This window comes from Pyrenophora tritici-repentis, chromosome 1 (assembly GCF_003171515.1).
Source record: "Pyrenophora tritici-repentis strain M4 chromosome 1, whole genome shotgun sequence".
In the NCBI taxonomy this organism is placed as follows: domain Eukaryota; kingdom Fungi; phylum Ascomycota; class Dothideomycetes; order Pleosporales; family Pleosporaceae; genus Pyrenophora; species Pyrenophora tritici-repentis.
In genome coordinates, this window is record NC_089390.1 from 2362991 (window position 1) to 2384155 (window position 21165).

The window sequence follows — 21165 nt, forward strand, 5'->3', positions numbered from 1 at the left end:
TATATGAGATAAGAGATGCAGATATGTAACGATGTATATGATAAATGAAGCAAGATTACATTCCCATTGCCTAAATCTAGATATTTACTCCAACCTGGGTATATCATAACCCATGTTCATAAAACCCGTCGTAGCCAACGCCGTGAAATGCAGTATATCAACAAGTAGAAGGGGCAGTTGATCAAGCCCTCAGCACACTAAAATGATCCTTGGGCGCAATCTTTGGTGCACCCAACCCCTTCCGCACTTCCTCCAACTGCTCGAGCCCACTCTGCTGCTTCCCCTTCTTAACCCGCCTCTTCCCCTGCGTATGGTGACTGCCCAAGAAATCGTCCATGATGCTATCAAAGTCCGACCTTAGAGGTGGTGCCTCACTACTAGACCACTGACTCACACCACTCATTTTGCTGAGCCCAGATATCTTACTCATCCCGGAAATCATGGACGCATCGTCGGGGAAGTCGAAGCTACCGTCGTCGGCGTATTCTTCTTCAATCTTGTCGAAGCGCTGGTCGAGCAGTGTGAGACCTTCTGTGCGGTGGAGGGCAGAAGAGGACATGGAGTAGTTCGAAGTAGACGTCTTTGCACCTTTGCGCTTCTTGCGGCGGCCACCTGCCGTCAGAGCTGAGGCGCCTGTGATGAAGGATTGCGAGTCTGTTGGTTGGGCTGGAGTGTTGGGTTTGGAGGCTTTGACGTCTTCCTTGAATTTCTTGAATTCTTTCAGGTACGCCATGTCAGATGCGTCTGCGGGTGCCGGCGCTTCGTCATGTGCGGGGAGTGCTGATGGATCTGCGGATTCGTCTGAGGTCTTCTTCCCTTTGAGTTTGGGGGATGAGGCTTTGATGGTGTCGTCGGTTTCCCAGCCAGGGTCTTCTTCGTCGAGGAAACGGTCCATGGGGTCCCGGTCGTCCTCATCGTAGCCGGCACCATTCCACTCGCGTTGGTCGACTTCATAACCGTCTTGGGCTAGCTCGTTGAAGATGTCTTCCTCGTCATCAACATATGCCTCATCCTCGAGCGCCTCCAGAACTTCTCGTAACCTGGGATCCATGTCTGGCTGGAAGCCTGCAAGCGCATCTGGGATGTTTTGCTGATCTTGGTATGTTGTCTTGCGCACAAACTCTGAAGGCGCCATGTCCTCTCCAAACATGTCGCTCACACTGCTAATGTTGCTGCTAACACTCAAGTCGGCCTGGCTCCTGCTGTCGTTCAAAGATACATCTCGCAACATGTCTGCGAGGTCCATCTTCTGCTTTCCCTTCTTCTCGGGCTTGGCTTCCACGAAGTATGCCTCTCCACCGCCAGAGCCCAAGTCTCGCATATGCTGCATGTAATCATACTCTGTATCGTCATAGTAGATGCCATAGTTGGCGGCTTCTCCCTCGTTCCTCCGGAATTTCGACGCATATTCGCTTTCTAGATCGCGCCTTGACTTGATCTTGCTTCGTCCTGTTGCTGCCGAGTACTGGCTTGCACGTGAACTTCCTGCAGCCTCTGATTGTTCGCGCTGATTTGGCGCGACAGTCTCTGCAAAGACCATCTGCGGGGCGTCGTCATCGTGAATTCGCGGGTCATTTTGGGCGCGGTGGACCAGACGGAAGTTGGTCGCCGTCTTCTTGTCGCTGTCGCGGGGTTAGCGGGGTATTAGTAATGTGCCTCTCTTCTGCTTACATGAACTTGCCGCGTGCCATTTTGGAGGCTTTATTAGAAACTCGAATGTACTGTTGCAGCAGTGGCGAGTGTGCTGAAAGGAAGTCTGGGGAAGTCGCTTACAAAGGGTCTTCGGCGTCGGGCAGCGGTCAAAAAAATAATTTAGGCGAGGGTCCAGTGAATGACGTGGGGCGATTTAGGGCCCAACTTTCTCTTCGACTCACCCACACCCCTCTATTGGGAGATCTGAAACACAACACCACAACCACGCGATATCCATAGTTGACCGCAAACATGGTGCTCGCAAAATCCAAGAAGAGCGTCGGGCTGGGCAACAGCCTGATGAATGACAGGTTCGGCAAGGGAAAGGGCGCGGACATGCGGAGGGGCAACTTTAACGCGGGTATTGAGCGCACTGGTCAGAATGGCGAAAAGGTACGCATTATCTTCGTTTGCGACGGTCTGGATACCCTTGGCATGCATGCGCTCTGTTAGAGTATATTGCGCTCGACAAGAAGGTGTCCAGACGTTGGATTTGACCAGGGACTAATACTAACAATTCCTAGTATATCACGAACGAGAAGAAGGAAGCAGCTTGGGTCAAGATGCGCTCTGTCACCGAACAAGGCGCCCTCGACGACTTTCTCTCGACCGCAGAACTGGCCGGTACCGACTTCACAGCGGAGAAGATGAACAACGTCAAGATCATTCACAAGGACCAGAAAAACCCGTACCTACTATCCGACCTTGAGGAGCGCAACATCACAAAGAAGCACAAGGAAAACAAGAACAGGCTCACCGTGCCAAGGCGACCAAAGTGGGATTCGAAGACTACACCGCAAGAGTTGGACGAGAAGGAGAGAGCCTCCCTGTTGCAGTGGCGAAGAGGCTTGGCTGAGTTACAAGAGAATAACGATCTGCTCATAACGCCTTTCGAGCGCAACCTCGAGGTCTGGAGACAACTGTGGCGTGTTATTGAGCGATCGGATTTGGTCGTGCAGATTGTAGATGCTCGTAACCCGCTCATGTTTCGATCTGAGGATTTGGAGGATTACGTCAAGGAGGTCGATTCGAAGAAGAACAACTTATTGCTGGTCAATAAGGCGGATATGATGACTTTAGAGCAGCGAAAGGCTTGGGCCGATTACTTTGTAGAAGCTGGTATCAACTACAAGTTCTTCTCTGCTGAACTTGCCAAGGAGATGAACGAGGCTCGCGCAATGGACGAGGATAGCGAAGACTCTGATGAGTCGGGCGATTCCGAAGACTACGATGAGGAAGACTTCGAACAGGAGACCGACTCAGAAGATGAGCGTCTTGCGAAGCAAGCCAAGAAGATGAACCTGCAAAATAAGAAGGCGGAAAAGACGGAACTAGTAGATGAAGCGACCGTTGTACCTAGCGGGAGCAGCTCTGAGGAAGTTGAAGACGAACGCACGCGGATACTTACCACAGAGGATCTCGAAGCATTGTTCCTTGAGCACGCACCTGATATCGACACAGGACCAAATGGCGAGCCTCGCAAGACATCCATCGGTCTCGTCGGTTACCCTAATGTAGGAAAGTCTTCCACCATCAACGCACTCATTGGAGCGAAGAAGGTGTCTGTTTCAGCAACGCCCGGAAAGACGAAGCACTTCCAGACTATACATCTCAGCGACAAGGTTGTCTTGTGTGATTGTCCTGGTCTCGTCTTCCCCAACTTTGCAACGACTAAAGCCGAGCTTGTCTGCGCCGGTGTTTTACCCATCGACCAGCTGCGAGAGTACACTGGACCTGCGGGTCTAGTCGCTCGCAGAATACCGCAGCCTTTCCTTGAAGCACTCTACGGTATGAAGATTCATCCTCGGCCAACAGAAGAAGGGGGAACTGGTGTTCTTACCTCTGAGGAGGTTTTGCGTGCCTTTGCCATCGCCAGAGGTTTCTCTACACAGGGTCTAGGTCAGCCCGACGAATCGCGAGCAGCACGATACATTCTCAAAGACTACGTCAAGGGCAAGATTCTCTTCTGCCATCCCCCACCCACTGACCCGCCCGTGGACCCCAAGTACTTCAACCGTGAACTCTACGACGTTAACCATCTCCCTGCTAAGCGCCGCCACCACCCTCTAGCCAATCTTCCAGGTAACACATCTCTCAACGGTATGGACGAGGACGCATCGCTCATGGACGAGGATCTTGAAGGTGGTGGTGTGCCCGTCCAGGGCGAGAAGACGCAACGCATGGACAAGCGTTTCTTCGGACCTGGTCAAGGCATGGGACGCGTAAACCAGCCTTTTCACTACAAGTATAGTGAGCAGGGCAAGGAGTTGAGTGGTAGAAAGGCAAAGATGATGGCGGCTTTGGAACAGGATGTTGATCCGACCGAGATGAAGATGAACAGCAAGAAACACTTCAAGGCGAATAAGCGGAGGGCGAAGAAGGTGAGGTCGGAGTATGTAGATTAGGGCATACTAGCTGGCCTTTTTATGACTGCATAGCTGGCGTCTGGGTTAAGGGGGTTTGATTTTGACGGACCGAATGAATTCGTGTACACGTCCAAGTGATAGAATTATAAAAGTAACTTTTCTCATCAGTGTCTTTGCTGAAGATCTTGGGAATGTTGCATTACAAGTGTGACCAAGTAATTCCAAGCGTGGAGTACATGCATAAAAAAGCTACCAAGTCAAGATGTAGTGTCATCTGTCGTCCACATGTGAGGTTGGATATGAGGTCCGCGCGCCGACATCAAAAGATCAGATACTGTTGAGAATACCTGATGTTCGCTATGGTTTCTATACGTCCAGATATTGCATTCACCCTTGGGAAGCTAAGCCAATACATGACCGATCCAGCAGAACACCATGGCCATGCACTGAAAAACCTGCTACGGTGTCTTCGATCGACAGTCTCAATGAAACTACGCTACGGACCAGGGGGAGCACACTTACAATTTGTCATATAATCTGATGCTGACTGGGCAAGCGACATTGTGGACCGAAAGAGCGTTTGAGGAAGCACGGCGATGTTCTATGGAGGGCCAATATCATGGTCTAGCAAGAAGCAACGCTCAGTTGCTACATTAAGCTGCGAGTCTGAGTATATAGCACTATGGGACGAAGCAACTATTTCAAAATATACTACCTTCTACACCTCCCTACACCTGCCTAATCAGGAAACTCCAGATATTTCAATATGGGACGAAGTAATTATTTCAAAATATACTATTTTCGACACGCGCCCATACCTGCCTAATCAGGAAATAGGCCAAAGATCAGACGCAGCAATTATTTGGAGTAATACAGTTACTATAATCTACACTCTACATACTTGCCTAATCGGGAAAGTTGAAATAATTCATGTTAACACGCAATATAACGACCATTACAGTTCGATTTAGACCAACCATAATCGATGGTTTGTAGAAACTGCCTATTTAGGAAGGAGGTGGTATTTTCTTCGACTTTGCGAGGGAGGGCGTAGGTCGCTGGTGTGGTGGGTAGGTAGGGTGGTCGCTGGCTTGGCAAAGGGAGGATATGGTGAATAGAGGGTTGTCGCCGCTGTCGTCGAAATTTCAGGTCTTCTACTTTGCTAGGACTCATGGTTTGGGATGGGAGTTGCCTAGTTGGGAAAGAGAAAAGAAGGGTCCAAGGTTTTAGGGTGAGATGAGATCGTGGGAGAGCAGCAAGTGGTGGCATCTGTGGGCTATGAACATCAACGTAGGTGTATGATTACACGGCACTTATATAACTCAAGAAGGGATATATATTCGTCTCACGTACTTATACTAAGATGTGAACAATAACATACCTTTATTCATCAATGCTACAAGGAATATACACGACACATACAAGTCATCGCTTAAACGCTGAAAACGCCAAATCAATCCCATAAACGCCATTCGCCATGTCATAGTCACTCATGGCGGCGGCGGCTCTTCATCAGTCGCACTCTCGTGGTTACTCTGCGCCCTCCTCAACGGACTTCTCTTCTGCTTCTTGCCACGATCCCTCGCTTTAGGACGAGGTGGAGACTGACTCTGTTCCTCTGCTTTTAGGAGATCCATAGCGCGATCGACTTCTTCCCACGAAGGCCTACTATCGCGGGTACCATTTGGCGTAGCGGGTCCGGACTGTGTTTCGAGAACCTGAATACGCACAGCTTGATCCTCGAAGCTCGGCGTGGGAGGCATGTTCTCTTGTGTGGGATGCGGCGCTGCCTTCACACTATTTATTTCAGGGGAGAAGTCACGGCCGTGTCTGTTGCTTGGAGTGTCTGGGGTGAGAGGATCGTAGGTGGTCTGCCCTGGGCTTCTCAGTCCTTCCGTTTCCGTGTCAGAAGGAGCTTGCTGTCCATCCTGCTCACTCTCGCTTCTCCACATGCTCTTGAATGTTCGTCGTCTTCGTGCCATGCCGGACTCTGGCGGACTACGTGGTGGTGATGACTCAAAGAAGCTCGTGTACTTGCTTCCTAGCTGCTGTACAATGGGAACGTCTGCGTTGGAGCCGAGTGTGCCTGACCTAACAAAGAGGACCAGACCCAGACACAACAATAAGAGTGTAGATTGTACTACAGCCATTCTCTTTTGCCACACAAGTTCATCGGCCATGAGGCTCAGCCTCGTGCCAATCTCGCCCATTTCGGACTTTTGCCGCTCCTTCATGCTCTCTAGTTCAATAACTGTACTCTGCCATAGTTGGTCGTACATGGTACGGAAGCTTTTGAGTTCCAGCATGACTGTGCTGTTCAGATGGTCAAGGAACTTTTCAGTCTTGGCAAGCTGTCTTTTCTCCACCTTGACGAACGCATCTCGAAGAGCACGAGATTGCTCCTCAATATATTGTAGTGAGAGGGTGCTGTTAGCTTCGAGATACTGGAGACGCTTGTGGATCGACTTGAAGAAGGACTCCTGTGTTGAGGGAGTTGGGGCATTTGGCTGTGTAGCTGAGCCTCGTCCTGGTGACTGGGTCTGCTGGCTAACAACCGTATTGTTGGTTGAAGCTTTAGCTGCCGAATTTGACGAGGATGATACAGCGGTGTTCGTCAAGGAGACTGGAGATCCGTCATCTCGAGAGACAGAAGGTGACTGCGTGGATGAAGCCTCAGACATGGGGCTGTGAACCTGTGGTTTATCCACGCCCCCGCTCATTGGCCCATGCCTGTCCGAAGACTGTGTTTCTCTTGCAGCAGTGATGTTTGTATCTCTGCCTACAGAACTGCCCGTGGCAGGAGATGGTAATGATTCCGATGGTGAATCTGAGATGGAACGAGTTTGGGGTGTATCAGTCACTTTCCCAGCCGACGCTTCCATTGCAGCTGTACTGGTGCTCGAAGACGATGGCTCAATAGTAGGAGCCGATTTGACAGCCGTATCCTGAGAAGTGGCTTGATGACCAACAGGTTGAGCTACTGCTGACCCACCTGAGTCAAAGCTACTGCCCTTGATTGCCTCAATGGGGATCTCCTCTGGCGGTAAAGGTCCGCTATCTTCAGCTGGCTTCTTAACATCTACCCCTTCAGCCTCCAGGTCGTCATCGTCGTCGATCCCTCTCGCTCCCTCTTCTTCTCGTCTAAACTGCTCCATCATGGTCGTGCCATGGACGCGTAACAAGCTGAGCGGACAGTAGTATTCGTTGCCATACTGTGTCAGGAATTCAATACGCAGGTAGCGTGCCCAGATTTGAGGTTCGGTGATGAGAAAAGGCTGAATGTCGCGGGAATTTCGGGCTTCAAACGTGCCCAGTGTTCTCCACTTCTCCATCTTTACAGGGTAGCGATCCGATACACTGACTCTAAAATGACGGAACATGGAGGAGAAGAACTCGTAGTTGGCGAGGACGACGGTGTCGACTAGGATGTCATCACACAGCTCTACAATGAGGAACTTGTTGTCCGAAGAGCACGTGTTTAGCATGTAGCTGTCCTTGTTCTCTACCAAAATGGAAGACGAACTCTTGGCCTGCTTGTTGGTCTTGAGGACCGTAGCAGCGCAGTCAAAAGACGCGTAGTTAAAGCGCTCCTTGCACGTCTTACCCGCGTCTTTGCTTAGAGACCATGCACTTGGCGCGACCTTGCCTTCTCCCTCTGGGGCCTTGGTCGCGCCCGCGCTGTGCCTGCCCTGCTGTATGCTGTTGGCCACACTCCCATCTTCTGGACTACCGAAGCCGCTGAAATCAATGGAAATCTCGCCCTCGTCGCCCAGCGAGTCTAATGCGTTAACATTGACCGGCCTTCGTCGAGCAGGTTGGTTTGCTGCTGCTGCACGCCCCTGTCCGACATTTTCAGGCGATTGGCCAACCTCAGCTAGGTTCTTCTTCTTCCATTCCTCAAACGAGAGGAAGTTTGCGTTGTCAAATGGTGAGTCCGTCTCCAGCTCGAGCTCGGGCTCCTCGCTTGGTGTGCCGCTGCTTGTTGCCCCCGGCTCCGAAACAGTGCCAGGGGAGGCAGGCTGTTCTTCTTCCTTTATCGTGCCCTCGGGTCCTTCACGTATAGGTATAGGGGTCTGTAATCTGACTATGCCCCTCTCAACGATCGTACCGTTGGTGCTGGCTGCCTCGTGTGGCGCCGACCAAGTCGCTTTTGCGCATTGCTGCCGCAGGGTATGGGTAATGTAGTTTATCGTGCGGTACGGTGATGTGGTCTCGCTATCGGTATATCTTCGAATGGACGATGTCAAGGGCGTGGGAGTGGACGTATGCTGTGTTGTGGCACCCGAGGCTGCAGTAGCGCTCGACTCGTCTGTCGCGGTCCCATTCGCTACCTCGGCGAGGACAGCGGTCGGTAAGCTGCAAAGCAGCAGAAGGATTGTCCAGTTACGGAGCGGAGCGCCAGTTGTGATCATTGCTTGGTTGCATGTCTTAGTCAAGCATGTTTAGGTTCCAGTAGAATCGAGTGTTTGAAGCCAATCTCGGTTCCGGATAGATGACATGGGGTAGTGCCCAGGAGGAGCTGGAGCGAGATTGGGGTACGGCGCGGAGTGAACAGGTGTTCGTGAAGACACGTTTAGTTGTTTCACCGCTTACCCTTGTGAATGGTTGCGGCGACGCATTTGTCTAAGCGACTGTACCAGTGAGCGATGACGTTGCCAAGAGTGACATATCAGCCGCGCTAGGCTCGTGACCTGTATCACCTGCAGCAGATACATGTCCACAGGTGTCCCTACATATGTACCTAACCAACAAGTTGCATGACTAGGTATTTTTTACATCAATATTCATTACAGTTGTTAATCTACATACTTATGCAGGCCGTATCATGTGACGCGTAATCTATCTATGTGGAGCACTTGCAACAGTAAATACGTATGCAGTGACACGATGTCAAGGTCATAGCGTGGCACGCGGCACGCTCACATACAAAGTTGCGTGCTGTTCGTATAATAATCTCATAAAGGCTGCTGCCACACGCCGACTGATAACCATTACAAACGAGCGAGGTCTACACTCAACCACCCGAAATCCGTCCCAGCAGCCAACCCAGCCAGGGCAACCTATCGCCCTGCCACATGTTACGCCATCGTCTAGTACTCATGTGTATCGTTATGGTGATCCGTTGATGCCGAAAGAAAACGCCATACAAGAGTGCAACAAGTACTGATGCCCAAAAATCCCGCTATGCTGTGGCATCAGGCGTTAAAGGGGTATGTCCAAAAGAAATCCAGGTCGAGTAAGAAATGAAGGCAAACATCCAGACAAATGACGCAAGATCGGATGCTGTAAGAAGCCAGGACAAGGGTTAAGAATATGAAGGGCCAGCCTGGATAAAGTCGTCTAGAAGCCTTCGTTGCCTGCGCGGCAAACCTTGGCTTCCGAAACCCACTCAGAGGCGAGTACTTGGTGTGCTGTCAGACGGCGGGCAGGTATGGGGTCGAGAATTGAGTAGATGACATTACGACATTGTCGCTAGGGTGTGTTAGCGGAGACATGAACTAAAAGGGTCGGGGTGCTTACTCTTCGCAACACTTCAATAGGTCGATACCCCTCTTCCTGTTTCCGGTCCTCGAGGTAGCGATCGAAGAACTCATCCTCACCCTTTTGGGCGACACGCCATAAGTGGCGGCCAGTCCTCATGGCCATGTAGATGATACCGCAGGCCCAGACGTCTACAGCGCGGGGGTCGAACTCTTTGTCCACATATTCCTCGGGCGCGATATAAGGGGCAGAACCACAGAGACCAGCAGTCATGTGCGCCTCCTTCTCCCAGGCCATACGGAAGCACTCGCCGTTGCCGAAATCGGTAATCTTGATGGATCCGTGTGTAGTGAGGAGCAGGTTCTCGGGCTTTAGATCCCGATGTGCGACACCCATCTCGTGCATGTATTCGACACCGCGCATCAGCTGCTTGAAGAAGCAGTCGGCCTCGGCCACTTCAAGCTGGCCGGCAGCGAGCACGAGAGTATACAGGTCGCCGCCCGAACAGTATTCCATGACCTCGCAGTATGTGCCCTTTTCGTCCTGGAGGAGATCGAGCGTGGTGATTACATTAGGATGCTGCATCGAGGACGATATACAGAACTCGGAGGTAAGGCGTTTTTGGTATCGCTTCGCAGACTCGCCAGGTCTTTGCTTGAATTCCTTGACAGCGTATAGCTGCTCTCGTTTTGAGTCCTTGGGGTCTTGCTTGTGTGCGACACGGACGATTCCGAAAGCTCCACGGCCAACGACCTCTTGGCATTTGCCGTACTTCTGGACCAGCGTCTGGGGCAGGGCGTTGACTGCATTCTTCTGCTCTGCGAGCTTCTCCTTCTCGTTGCGCATGACGTCGACCCAGTTGGACATGAGACTGAGGGGCTGGTCCTCTGCATTTTCGCCCTTTTTCTTGCCCAGCATCAAATTCTGGAACATGTCGGACAGCTTCTCCTGGCGCTTGGCCACCTTGAGGTGGTGCTCGTGGGTGCCGTCCTCGTTGACCCAGAAGCGCTTGTAGGGCGGCGTAGGGCCCTCCTTCTTGGTGACGGACGTCTGGCGCACTGGCGCAGTGCGGCCGTTGGTGGCAGTGCCATTTACAGCCGCCTTGACGTCGCCGTTGCGGTCCGGGGCTGGCGAGGGTTTAATACCCATCATACTGCTGAGGCGCGACGTCATGGTGGGCTTCTTGGGCTTGAGCAGCGCTTCGGCGGCCGCCTGCACGCTGCTCGCGCCAGAGTGGTTGACGGCCTGGGGAAGGACGAGGTTTGCATCAGACGCAGAGTGGAGCGAGGGGACCGACGACACGGTCGAGGCCGAGGCCGACGGCGAAGCAGCCGTTTTGGACGCGGCACTGGGCGAGTTGGTGCTCGTGGGAGCCGCCATGGTGGGTGCTGCGCTGCACTGCGGGGCGATGGTGTGGGTGGTGGTGGGTGGGCGGGCGTTGGGCTTCGTAGGGTGTTTGGAGACGCACGTGTCTCGCGGGCAAGTAGCCCAGAGTGATTTATTTGATCGCGGTCAAAACGGCGTATCGTCGTCTGCGGCGGGCGATGGAGATGAAGTTGGGGAGGCGCGCGTGAGGAGGCGACGTGGGCTGCAAAAACACTGTGGTGGCTCTGATGTAAGAATCGCCAGGGCGTGTGGGCAAGTGTGGCAGGTACTTGCGGGCGCGAGCAGCGCTTACAAACGTCGTCGACCAGGAAAGAAAGAAATAAGAGACACGACCGAGACACGCGCTGCCTCTTCAATTTGCTCCCACTCGCACTCGCACTCTGTCGTCAGTGTGCCACACCAACGTGGCTGTGCAGATGATGACTTGCCGGTGTACCGAGGCTTTTCTGCGCGTCACTGGGCGGCGGGCAAATGAGTCGCTGTCGATGTCGCTGGCGCTGGCTGGCAGAGGGCAGGCAGAGACCGACTACAGAAGACACTTGTGCATGGTGCGGGTCTCAAATATTCAAAGCAGAGGGGTAAAATACGTGCAGCGTGGGTAATTTGTGCACTGCCTCGACTCTCGTCCGTGTACGGCTTTCTGCATGAGGTCTGGCTTGCGCGATTTTCACTTCCATTACCTATGACTACGGTATGTTACGCCAGTCCTTTTGCCAGTTGACCGCTGCGCTGCCGCTGCCGCTGCCTCGATGCCTGCGCTGACAGAAAACGGCACCCACCCGGCACATGGCTCACCAATTCTTTGCTCACTCGGCCCTCCTGACCATGTACAGAAATGCTACCCCAAGCCTCCAAGCCTCCAAGTGCCCCCAAACTCCCCAAGCTTGATATATTCCTATTATGGCGCTTGCCTCGCTGGCCGGTCCAGTCGTCTAATTAGCTTGACATACCAAGCACTGTGACGCCACTGCGCTTCGAGCTTATCCCAAACACTGCCAGCAGATTGCGTATTCCATTGACCTCATACATGCGAACGTAGAGTCCGAAAGCCCGCCGAATAGCTGCTAACCTGGCCTCGGCTTCTCCATTGTGCAATCAGCAGCCTTCGTGTTCAATGGCGCCCATGACGTGCCGGCAGTTGCCAGCCATGCTAAGAAACAAGGCCAGACATGCAGTTTCACTCTAGCTACCGTACTTTGATGCCGCCTGGTGGTTTCAGTAACAAATTGATTGGTAAGCAGCTTGGATTCCCCTCATACCGCATACCGTAGTAGTCACGACTATCCTAAGCCGAGACATCGTACCCTTTAAGTGGGTCGACTATCAACCGTTTCGTCTCGACATCTGTTCACATACAATCTGCTACTTCTGCTTGGCCCAGGGTACCAGGTCCTGCGTCGGACTTTCCGCGGCGTACATGAACAACCTTGTGCCCCGCATTGCAGCGACAGCATGGCGCCCCTCTAGAGAAACTCTCCACCAGTCTTGTTCCACCTCACCATGCACACCGCATCGCTCAAGCGTGGAAGCTTCACCCGGCCACTAACAAATACCGCACCCACCTAGGGCCCACCACTGTCGTGAATCAACCCTCATGCAAGTCTTCTGCGACCTGCACTTCATCCTCGGCCATAGCTCCTCTACACTCGCACTGACCTCTTGCCGACTCCATCAGTCTGGTAAGAACCATACACACGGGCCTCCAACACACGATCTGACCTGAGCTACCGCCTCAGCTCACTTCATCGACCCTCTCGTGTGGGAAACGCGCCGACCTAAATACCCTAAAACAGCTAACCACCAAAACTCACTCGGAATACGATATGCTTCGCTAGCCACGGACAATTTCCTAGTCCGTAATTCCGTCCAAGATAGGCGCTGCAGCATGCCAACTCTACTTTCTGTGCCTTTTCTCCCACACTTGCAGCTTGCGTCTGCCGAACAGAAATAGCTCAGATCGACGTCGCAGCAGCAATCGACCCTACGTACATCAACGCCTGCCGCTTCTGCTGCACTGAACGGTCAGCACAAGACAGCCCACTGGGCACGTCTTCCGCAGCCCGGTGCATTCGCACACGTAACATCCGCCTACAACCTATAGCACCGCTCAAAACTATGCCGACCAAGGCCGACGGTCAGAGCGTCGGTTCCTGGCAATGTACAAAATGCACCAGCCTCAGGTAACGCATGCAGCCTACTCGTGGCTTCTAGACCCGCGGCTATTGGTCCAGCAAACCTTCACCACACGCCAGACTACGGCACAAGTTCGCACACGCGCGACGCAAGTACCCGCCTGTTCATGTGAAACGTAGGGCTCTTTGCGACCCTCTCTCGGACTGACCGCTATTACACGAATGGGAGTATCCGGATGTGCGGGTATATCTGGCTTGGCCATGGATCATGGCCTTTGGTAGCTGACTGGCGATCATGCTGGGATGAGAATCTGTCGCCATCGAACTCGCTTTCTTCTAGTCGACAAAGTTTTTCTCTCTTGACGTGGTCTAGCAGAGACCAGAAATGTGTTTTCTAGATATGTGGAAATTGTTGTGCTACTTGTAGGTGAGGATACGTTTTAGTCCATGTGGCTGTGCAGATACGTGCTTGCAACCATCACGTGCACGCGTTGTAAGTGATGCTGGAATCAATTTCTAGATCAACAGTCTTCCTTTGATCAACAATCTTCTTGCCCTTCTTCGCCGCCTGAAAGGTTGTTCATGCAACGTCGTCCAACATTCCAAATCACAAGTTTGCGCACATGTTCTAGACTTTTTTTCCTGTGCGACGTGGCGGGAGCTATCTTTTTCTTCCAATGAGAAACGCTCCAGACCACTAGCCGAGATTTGTGTAACGTCGCGTACTGGATAACATGCATTTTCTTGTGCACGTGCAGGTGATGGCTATTGTTCACGTCACTATACTGGGTGCCTAACATTTAGCATGAATATGCTTGAAGATACTTGTTTCTCAGCGCTTCTTTTTGCAAGATGCTGGTATTGGGCGATCTTTTGTTCTGGATGAGTATAGGCATGTGCATCGTAGGTAAAAGTTTGAATACCAGATGCGTATGAACAAGGTCAACATATGATACCAACTATCCTAACTATACTTGTTTCTCTTACATTATCATAAATCATGTTGCTAAACGACTAGCTATTGGTGTAGCTATTCTTCATAGACCATCTGCACAAACATTTGAGCAAGCTGGATCTCATATCTTTGTCGATCGCGTGATACCTAGGGTAGCGTCTTTTGGAGATTTTGAAATCATACAACATGTCTATCTCGCCAATCTCGCCTCCTCTACACCCCTCCGATATCTCTCCCTCAAATCTTCGTCACTGATAACCTGGATCTCTTCACTACTCTCACTGCGACTGCATCTCATCATGGGCTCCTCCACCGTCGGTGAACACGGCGCAGTACCACCATCACCACCACCACTACCACCACCACCAACAGGCGTCTCCCAGTCCATCTTCCCCCTAGCCTCCCCCTCCTCTGCATTTTCATAAAAGACACCAAAGGCAATATCCGTCTTGTCCAACCCATCTTTCCCATAAAGTTCTCTTTCCAGCCCCTTCGTCTCCGCTCTTATCAGTTGTTTCCCACCAAGCCCCGTCCTGCGCCTTGCCACTTGCACGATGAGAAACGCAGCGCGAAGAGGCGTCATCTGATATCCCTCCTTCACCAGCGTACTGTTAATCTGCGCATCTTGCCAAAGAACATACATGCTAATAGCCCACCCGGCGGTCGCGAAAACGAATAGCCCAGACATTAGTGTTGAGAAGCCCCATTGGTACGTCTGTGCTGCTGTGTCGGGTAGACAACGGGTTTTGTCTTCGAGGGAAGTGTCGTTGTAGCCGACGGAGTTGTAGCAGTATCCACTGCTACCGTTTAGCTCTTGGCCGTCGTAGGTTTTCCCGGCGATAGTGACAGAGACGGTGGCGTTGCAGGGATAGAAGATATATTTGTTGAGTGAGCTGTCCCAAGTTTTCCAGGTTTGGTTGTTGTTTGGGAAATCGTAGGAACCTAGAGTGGTTGTATTTAGTAAAGAAAAGTAATGGATGGCGGAGGAGATTAGGGGATTGTTACTTACATCGGCCGTATCTGTAAAATCTGGAGTAGGAGACAGAAGTCCACCGTTGTGATACGTCTAGTGCGGGTAGGATTGTTCCGTTTGATAGTTGGCAGTCACCTGTAATGGAAAGCCATTGTTAGTAACGAACAGGGTTTGTGCAACAGCGACACACCACTGCAGCCTCAAATTGGTAATTGACTCACAGTAACCTTGGCGGAACGAGTTCATAAACGAGTATTTCTCATATAATTTCTCATCGGCACAAGCAGGTTTCGCCCACGTTTGGTTTAATGTCCCCTCGATGACCCACGTGGGTTCGAGCATCGACACGGGAAAGATGTTGTTATCGGACTCCAAGCTGATCCAAGCAATGGCCGTGCTGTCGTAACCCGTCATGGCGCCAAGGACAATGGGCACAAGAAGGACGTAAGCGGTAGACCAAAATATGTAAAAGAAAAGGGCTTTTGTCCACCGGCACTTTGCAACCCATAGCTCTTTCATCAGTGTCCAGAGAGAGCCCAGACTGGGGCCTTCGAGAGCAATGCGCTGAAATATGCTGAAAGACGCTGGATGCCGCTCGATAGCCCGTAGCAATGCATCGCAGAAGACGGTATATGCAACCCACCAAGCTATAAGCTGAACACCCCGCCCGACAAACACATCCCATGCAATATCCACCGTCTTTGCCTGCGCAAACGACAAACTGCCAAACTTAGTGTCGAGCGCAAAAACCTTCTCAATGCCCGTGATGGTCGAGTTCTGCGGCGTGCCCGACAATTGGTTGCCACAGCCGATGACTTTGTCTGCAAAGACGCCTCCGAAAGGATAGGTGCTCATGGGTGCGACCATGCCGAGTATAACCATGGGCAAGATAGTCGTCAGCACGACCATCCAAAAGGCGTGAATCTGCCTTTGAGTCCGTCGGGTGTGTTTTGCAAACGGCATCGAGATGATGAACCAAGTCGCTACTTTGGTGATGTGCCAGGAACGGAGCCATAATTCGTGCAAATTCCAGTTCCAGTGTGTTTTCCATTTCATCCAACTCCGCCAATTCCGCCACTTGCTCTCAGTCTTGATACTGTCATTTCCCCATGTTTTCCGACGCGGCGGGCTATTCGAAAAAGTGTCGTCGGTAGAGACAACAGAAACACAGGTATGGTTGGGCGCCATGCCCTTTTTATCGTCGTAGCCCACCATGGTGAACGGTAGGGTGGCTCATATAGTGTTAGTTCGGCCGCACAAGAACTCGGTGTCGAAGAAGCGAGGGAATGAGGCTTCCAGTGCACCACACAGACACATCTTGAGAAGGATGATGATGGCCTTAGCAACTAGATAGCATTTCGAATGGCGTGGGGGGCCTTAACGGAGCCAACCCCGGCTAATCATCCTTCACGTTGTGTCCGGTCGAACCACAGAAGTGCGGGAAGTCGAACATCCCCCAGTGCCACAGGAAGTGAAATCTCCTATAGGTCAGATAAGACTCTGCGTAAGAGAGGTGTCATCTGGAGTGAAATTAGAACGATCGTCGTGTGAATAAACAAGGTGGTCGGAAGCTTGCTGAGGCTGTGTACATGTCGCTACACCGAAATAAGCTAGACTCAGGCACGATGCCGGCTGGCTCCAGGATGGACCCTGTTCAGACGACAATCGTTGGCGGACCCGAGTGCACCTCACAGACGTCACAGCGATTGGGTAATGGGGAAGCTGTCAAGATGGCCATACTCTTTCTCATTCAATCTGGCATCCCCTCATCTGTGGTGGTGCTCCGGGCCCAACCACGTAAATCATTGACCCTTATATGTACAAAACGCCGATCAAGGACTCCAGGTAAACACAGCCTTCTGACGGCAGCTTCTCAGCCCCCAACGGGTGTTCCGCTTCGACTAAGAACGCTTCCAGAGCTATTATTACGCGGAACGGGTGTTGCACTCCTGCTTCTTTCCCTCTCGCGGTCACGCTCCTCAGTCTTGACTCGCTCGCGCGCTTCTTCGACGAGTCTCTTAGCTTCTCGCACATTACGCATAGTCCTGCTGAGCTTGCCCTCTTTACCATCTTGAATCTTCTGTAACTCGCCCCGCGCTTCAATGTCTTCCTTGGTCTTAGTAACGAAGCTTTTAAGGCTGACTTTGATGTTTTGGCGAAGATCCTGTCCCTCGTCAAAGATGGCGTCGCTGTCGCGTATAGACTTGACATTCTCAACACGTCTAGTGAGGTAGAGTGTCGGACGGCGGTTGGCCTGGTTCTTGTATTCGTCTCGACGTTGTGCGATGATCCGTTGGACTTCTTCTTCGTAGGCCGCTTCGTAGACGTTGATGTCGACGTTTGACGGTGACTCGGAGACGACGCATCCGTCTTCTGGATCTGGCTGGAAGTTCTCGCCGGTACCGATATTGAGGAAAAGGGTATCTTCTAACGGGTTGTGCGCTTGTCCCTTCCCGATAGGTGTGGTTGGCCCTGATGACAACAGAGATGTCCCAGTAGGGCTTGAAACGGAATGTATGGCGGCAGGTCGGAACGACATGTTTTCATGTACTACCTTGCCATCAGCGAGGGCTGGTGATCTTGGCGTGGTCGGACTGCTGATTGCGGAAGATCTGCCGCTTGGGCGCTTCTTGGCTGCATCAGGCCGAAGACTTGATTTGGAGTATGCCATGTCATCCTCGTGCTGTGGTAGTCTGTTTCCCTTGTCATCGATCTTGATCTGGTGGTGTACACCTTCAGCGGTAAGCACGCTCTCGACTGGTCGTCGGTCGTGAGTGTCTTGTGACTTGGATTTTCGCAACGCTGACGGTCGCATGGATAATGGAGGTTGAACCATTCGCGAAGCGCTACCCAGTATACTTTCTATGCGTTCGGGTCGTCGTCTGAACAGCAACTGCTTGAAACGTTTGACTGCCCGTACCTGCAGATTGTTAGCTTACCATCAGTCTCAACACTGGGCAACCTATGCTACTGAAACATTATCAAGGAAATACTTGCACCTACCACTGTGACTAGGTGACCCATGTTGCCTGTGATGGCAGCATTGACCTCCTCGTCCGTCGGTGGTTCAATGATGATTGCGACATTCTCAGACTTTGGTAGTAGGGGGTCCGTTCCTTGTCGTGTCACCCATGGGTGTTCCTGCCTGTGTTAATCTTGATTGTCCGCCAAGCAATGTCACAACATACCCTGATTTCTTCCATCTGTATCCTTTTTTGCGGGTCCTTCTCCATAAGTCTCTGTAGCAGGTCTTTGACATCTGGACTGCACTCGGATTCAAACTCTACTGGATCCAGCCGTATCGATTGGTAGAGCTCGATCATGCCGTGTTTCTCGAATGGGATTCTCCCGAATAATAGGCAATATAGCGTACAGCCCATGGACCATATGTCTGCAGCTCTACCCGACACATGACCGTGCTTGGCGACACATAATTCAGGAGGCATAAAGGCTGGTGAACCCGCAGACTTTGCGGTCTTCATTTCTCCCGCCTTGTCAAACATTTCCGAGACGCCGAAATCGACAATCTTCAATACGTCTTCTTCTGTGATTAGACAGTTATCAGGCTTGATGTCTCGGTGAATGATGCCCTGAGCATGGACTGGTGGTCGTTAGCGCTGTCTTGTCAAAGAGACTTGACTGGACGTACGATATTCGAGGCCTAGTATCATATCTCTGAACCAACATCTACACTGCTCTTCGCTGTATGGGTCGGCTCGCTCTTCGAGACCTACCTGCATGACGACGCCCTTCTTGCACATCTCCATGACCATGTACAATGAGTCTTCCTCTGGGTCGTCGAGTACTTCGATCAACGAGACGAGGTTTGGGTGGTTCAGCTTCTTCATAATGGCAATCTCCTCCTTGATCAGCTCAAAAGCATTGTTCTCCTCTGTAGTCGAATGTCGGTGCAGGGGCGAATTGAAGCCTATGCCGGCCGGGAGCGCGCGCATTCGTTTTGCCGCGGTCGGTCGACGGAGGAGATTTGACTGTGCGCGTTTTCGTAGTCGCGACTTGGAGAACTCTTTAACAGCCTGCGCGTGTTTGCGTCAGCGAAAGCCAATGTCTGTGCCGCCCAGGTGACCCGCATCGTAGTATTAGGCGTATGCGCCGCCCTTGTTCTTGCGCGAGGGTTGGTAATCCTCACATATTCGTTTCCATACTGGTCGACAGCGAGGTGGACTGCGCCGAACGAGCCGCGACCAATCTCCTGCTTCACCAGATACTGGTTGATACGATGTTGGGCGCTGCCGTCATCTTCGCTATTGCTGTACTCGGACCGCGCATTGAATGTTTCCTGTGAAGGGTCAGACGCAGGACTCTACATAGCACACATGTTTCGGTCGCAGGGGAGCGATATCGTGGGCGATTGACGGCCCAGGGCCGGACCGGGGGTGGCTTCAAGTAGCTTCGCACGTCGTGTTGAGCATCCCTGTCTGGCTCTGGAACCGGGTCCGTGATCGCATGGGATGTCACGAGGGAATCGTACCTTTACACGTCTTGTCGAGGAAGCAGCACGTTTGTGGTGTCGCAAAGGGCTTTGATATGCGGGCGTGGACCTTGTACAGCATCAGCAACTCGGCGGGGTAAACAACGACCTAGATGACCAGACAGCACGCACATAAACTTGACTGGCGATGGTCTACCGCCCTCGACGAGTGCAGGGACGTCCAAGGTGGGTTGCGAAGTGTATATTCTGAGGTTGGGGTCTGACGATTGCTTCGAGGGAGGTCTCGGCGTGGGTGACATCAAGACGGAAATGTGAGCCAGTATAGATGGTTGTAAGATTGAGGACTGGCTAGGGACTAGTAGGAAGGAATAATATGGGGAGATTTGGGACAGTTAGCTCTGATGTCAACGTTCCGATCGTCCAGGATGTCTTTTCCTAGGAAAGAGGGGGGGAGATGCAGCAGAGAGGGTCTTTTCAGCCTCAGCCGGTGTCAACACATGCAATCAATCGCGACCCGCCGCTCTGCTAGCCACCTTGGCGCCATCTGTGCTCTGCTGTCTGGACGCTATAGCGACTTCTGCTGGATTGCTTCAATAGTTCCGCTTACTTGGCATGAACGACACCCTGTGACGTATAATTCGCGCAGCGAAACTCGGCGGTTATTGGCGGTGATCGAACCGAGTTGGGCGTTCCAGGGCTCCATATCACAAACATAAGCCTACTGTCACATCACGCCCATTAGGTCCGCGGACGGCACGTCAACCACGGAAATTCTTTTGCTGCAAAACATCCTCAGCTATCCGACGCAGACGCCGCCGCAATTTCGACTACAATGGTGCTCTACAGCTTCTACATCTTCGATCGGCACAGTAAGTCGTGGCCTCAGCGGCGATCACACACCTCACAACAATGCTGTGCACATCCACTGACCGCACAATTACAGCCGAGTGCATCTATTCGCGCCGCTGGACACCCGCCCGCCCGACATCGTCCTCGTCCAAACCTGCAGCAGCGCGCCCGCCGTCCGGGGCCTCGATTGCGAGCAACAATGGCGACGTGGTGGCTGCCGTGCGCAAGGGCATGTCGCATTCGGACGACGAGAAGCTCGTCTTTGGTCTCGTCTTCTCGCTCCGCAATCTCGTGACTAAGCTCGGGGGCGCCGACGACACGTTTCTTTCCTACCGCACCGGCGAATACAAGCTGCATTACTACGAAACACCGACGCGCATGAAGTTTGTCATGCTCACCGATACAAAAGTTATCAACCTACGCCAATATTTGCATCAGATCTGGGCCAATCTCTACGTCGAATACGTCGTCAAGAATCCGCTTGCGCCCGTCGAGCATCCGGGTGGCATTGGCGTCGCAAACGAGCTTTTTGAAAGGGGTCTAGAGGCCTTTATAACTGCCGTCCTACCAGTATGAGAGATAGCAAGACAGGTATAGGGACTGATTTGGCAAGAGCAGGATGCATGGTAAAAGTAGGGTATGAAGCGTCATAAGCTTCCACCTGATCAAGAGCTTGGGTGGTTGTTTGGCGATGCAGCGTCAGTCGGCATACACCCTTCACATCGACTTATACGGCACAGCCTGACCAAGGCGCCGCGTGTCCGATGACACATGTGCGAACTTGGCCATGTACTAAATAGAGACTACACTCCCTTCCCGACGTGCACCGGGAGTGGCCAGGCATGCATGCACCTCCTTATCGGAATATCTAAGCCCTTTTA

General features: G+C 52.2%; 7 protein-coding genes across 7 annotated transcripts; 2 read left to right on the plus strand and 5 right to left on the minus strand.

Moving 5' to 3' along the window:
* Window positions 1-181: 181 nt before the first annotated feature.
* Window positions 182-1691, minus strand: PtrM4_009450 (low-temperature viability protein ltv1; the record flags this gene model as incomplete). The annotated part of the gene is made up of 2 exons (XM_001930917.1): window positions 182-1622; window positions 1672-1691. The coding sequence occupies 2 exons, from the start codon at window positions 1689-1691 to the stop codon at window positions 182-184; spliced, it is 1461 nt and encodes a 486-aa protein (XP_001930952.1).
* A 253-nt stretch (window positions 1692-1944) lies between these two features.
* PtrM4_009460 (nucleolar GTP-binding protein 2) lies at window positions 1945-4097 on the plus strand (the record flags this gene model as incomplete). The annotated part of the gene is made up of 2 exons (XM_001930918.2): window positions 1945-2085; window positions 2217-4097. 2 exons carry the CDS (start codon window positions 1945-1947, stop codon window positions 4095-4097), a joined length of 2022 nt encoding a protein of 673 aa, XP_001930953.2.
* A 1451-nt stretch (window positions 4098-5548) lies between these two features.
* On the minus strand, window positions 5549-8470 carry PtrM4_009470 (putative sad1 unc domain protein; the record flags this gene model as incomplete). The annotated part of the gene is made up of 1 exon (XM_001930919.1): window positions 5549-8470. The coding sequence occupies one exon, from the start codon at window positions 8468-8470 to the stop codon at window positions 5549-5551; it is 2922 nt and encodes a 973-aa protein (XP_001930954.1).
* Window positions 8471-9398: 928 nt separating this feature from the next.
* PtrM4_009480 (SPS1, Serine-threonine protein kinase) lies at window positions 9399-10919 on the minus strand (the record flags this gene model as incomplete). Its single annotated transcript, XM_066102930.1, has 2 exons — window positions 9399-9530; window positions 9579-10919. 2 exons carry the CDS (start codon window positions 10917-10919, stop codon window positions 9399-9401), a joined length of 1473 nt encoding a protein of 490 aa, XP_065965132.1.
* A 3672-nt stretch (window positions 10920-14591) lies between these two features.
* On the minus strand, window positions 14592-16200 carry PtrM4_009490 (uncharacterized protein; the record flags this gene model as incomplete). Its single annotated transcript, XM_066102931.1, has 4 exons — window positions 14592-14595; window positions 14654-14954; window positions 15022-15120; window positions 15207-16200. The coding sequence occupies 4 exons, from the start codon at window positions 16198-16200 to the stop codon at window positions 14592-14594; spliced, it is 1398 nt and encodes a 465-aa protein (XP_065965133.1).
* Window positions 16201-16858: 658 nt separating this feature from the next.
* PtrM4_009500 (SPS1, Serine-threonine protein kinase) lies at window positions 16859-19734 on the minus strand (the record flags this gene model as incomplete). The annotated part of the gene is made up of 7 exons (XM_066102932.1): window positions 16859-17905; window positions 17989-18126; window positions 18174-18586; window positions 18635-19019; window positions 19133-19282; window positions 19475-19544; window positions 19607-19734. 7 exons carry the CDS (start codon window positions 19732-19734, stop codon window positions 16859-16861), a joined length of 2331 nt encoding a protein of 776 aa, XP_065965134.1.
* Window positions 19735-20267: 533 nt separating this feature from the next.
* PtrM4_009510 (TRS23, Transport protein particle (TRAPP) complex subunit) lies at window positions 20268-20860 on the plus strand (the record flags this gene model as incomplete). Its single annotated transcript, XM_001930923.1, has 2 exons — window positions 20268-20304; window positions 20379-20860. 2 exons carry the CDS (start codon window positions 20268-20270, stop codon window positions 20858-20860), a joined length of 519 nt encoding a protein of 172 aa, XP_001930958.1.
* Window positions 20861-21165: the final 305 nt, after the last annotated feature.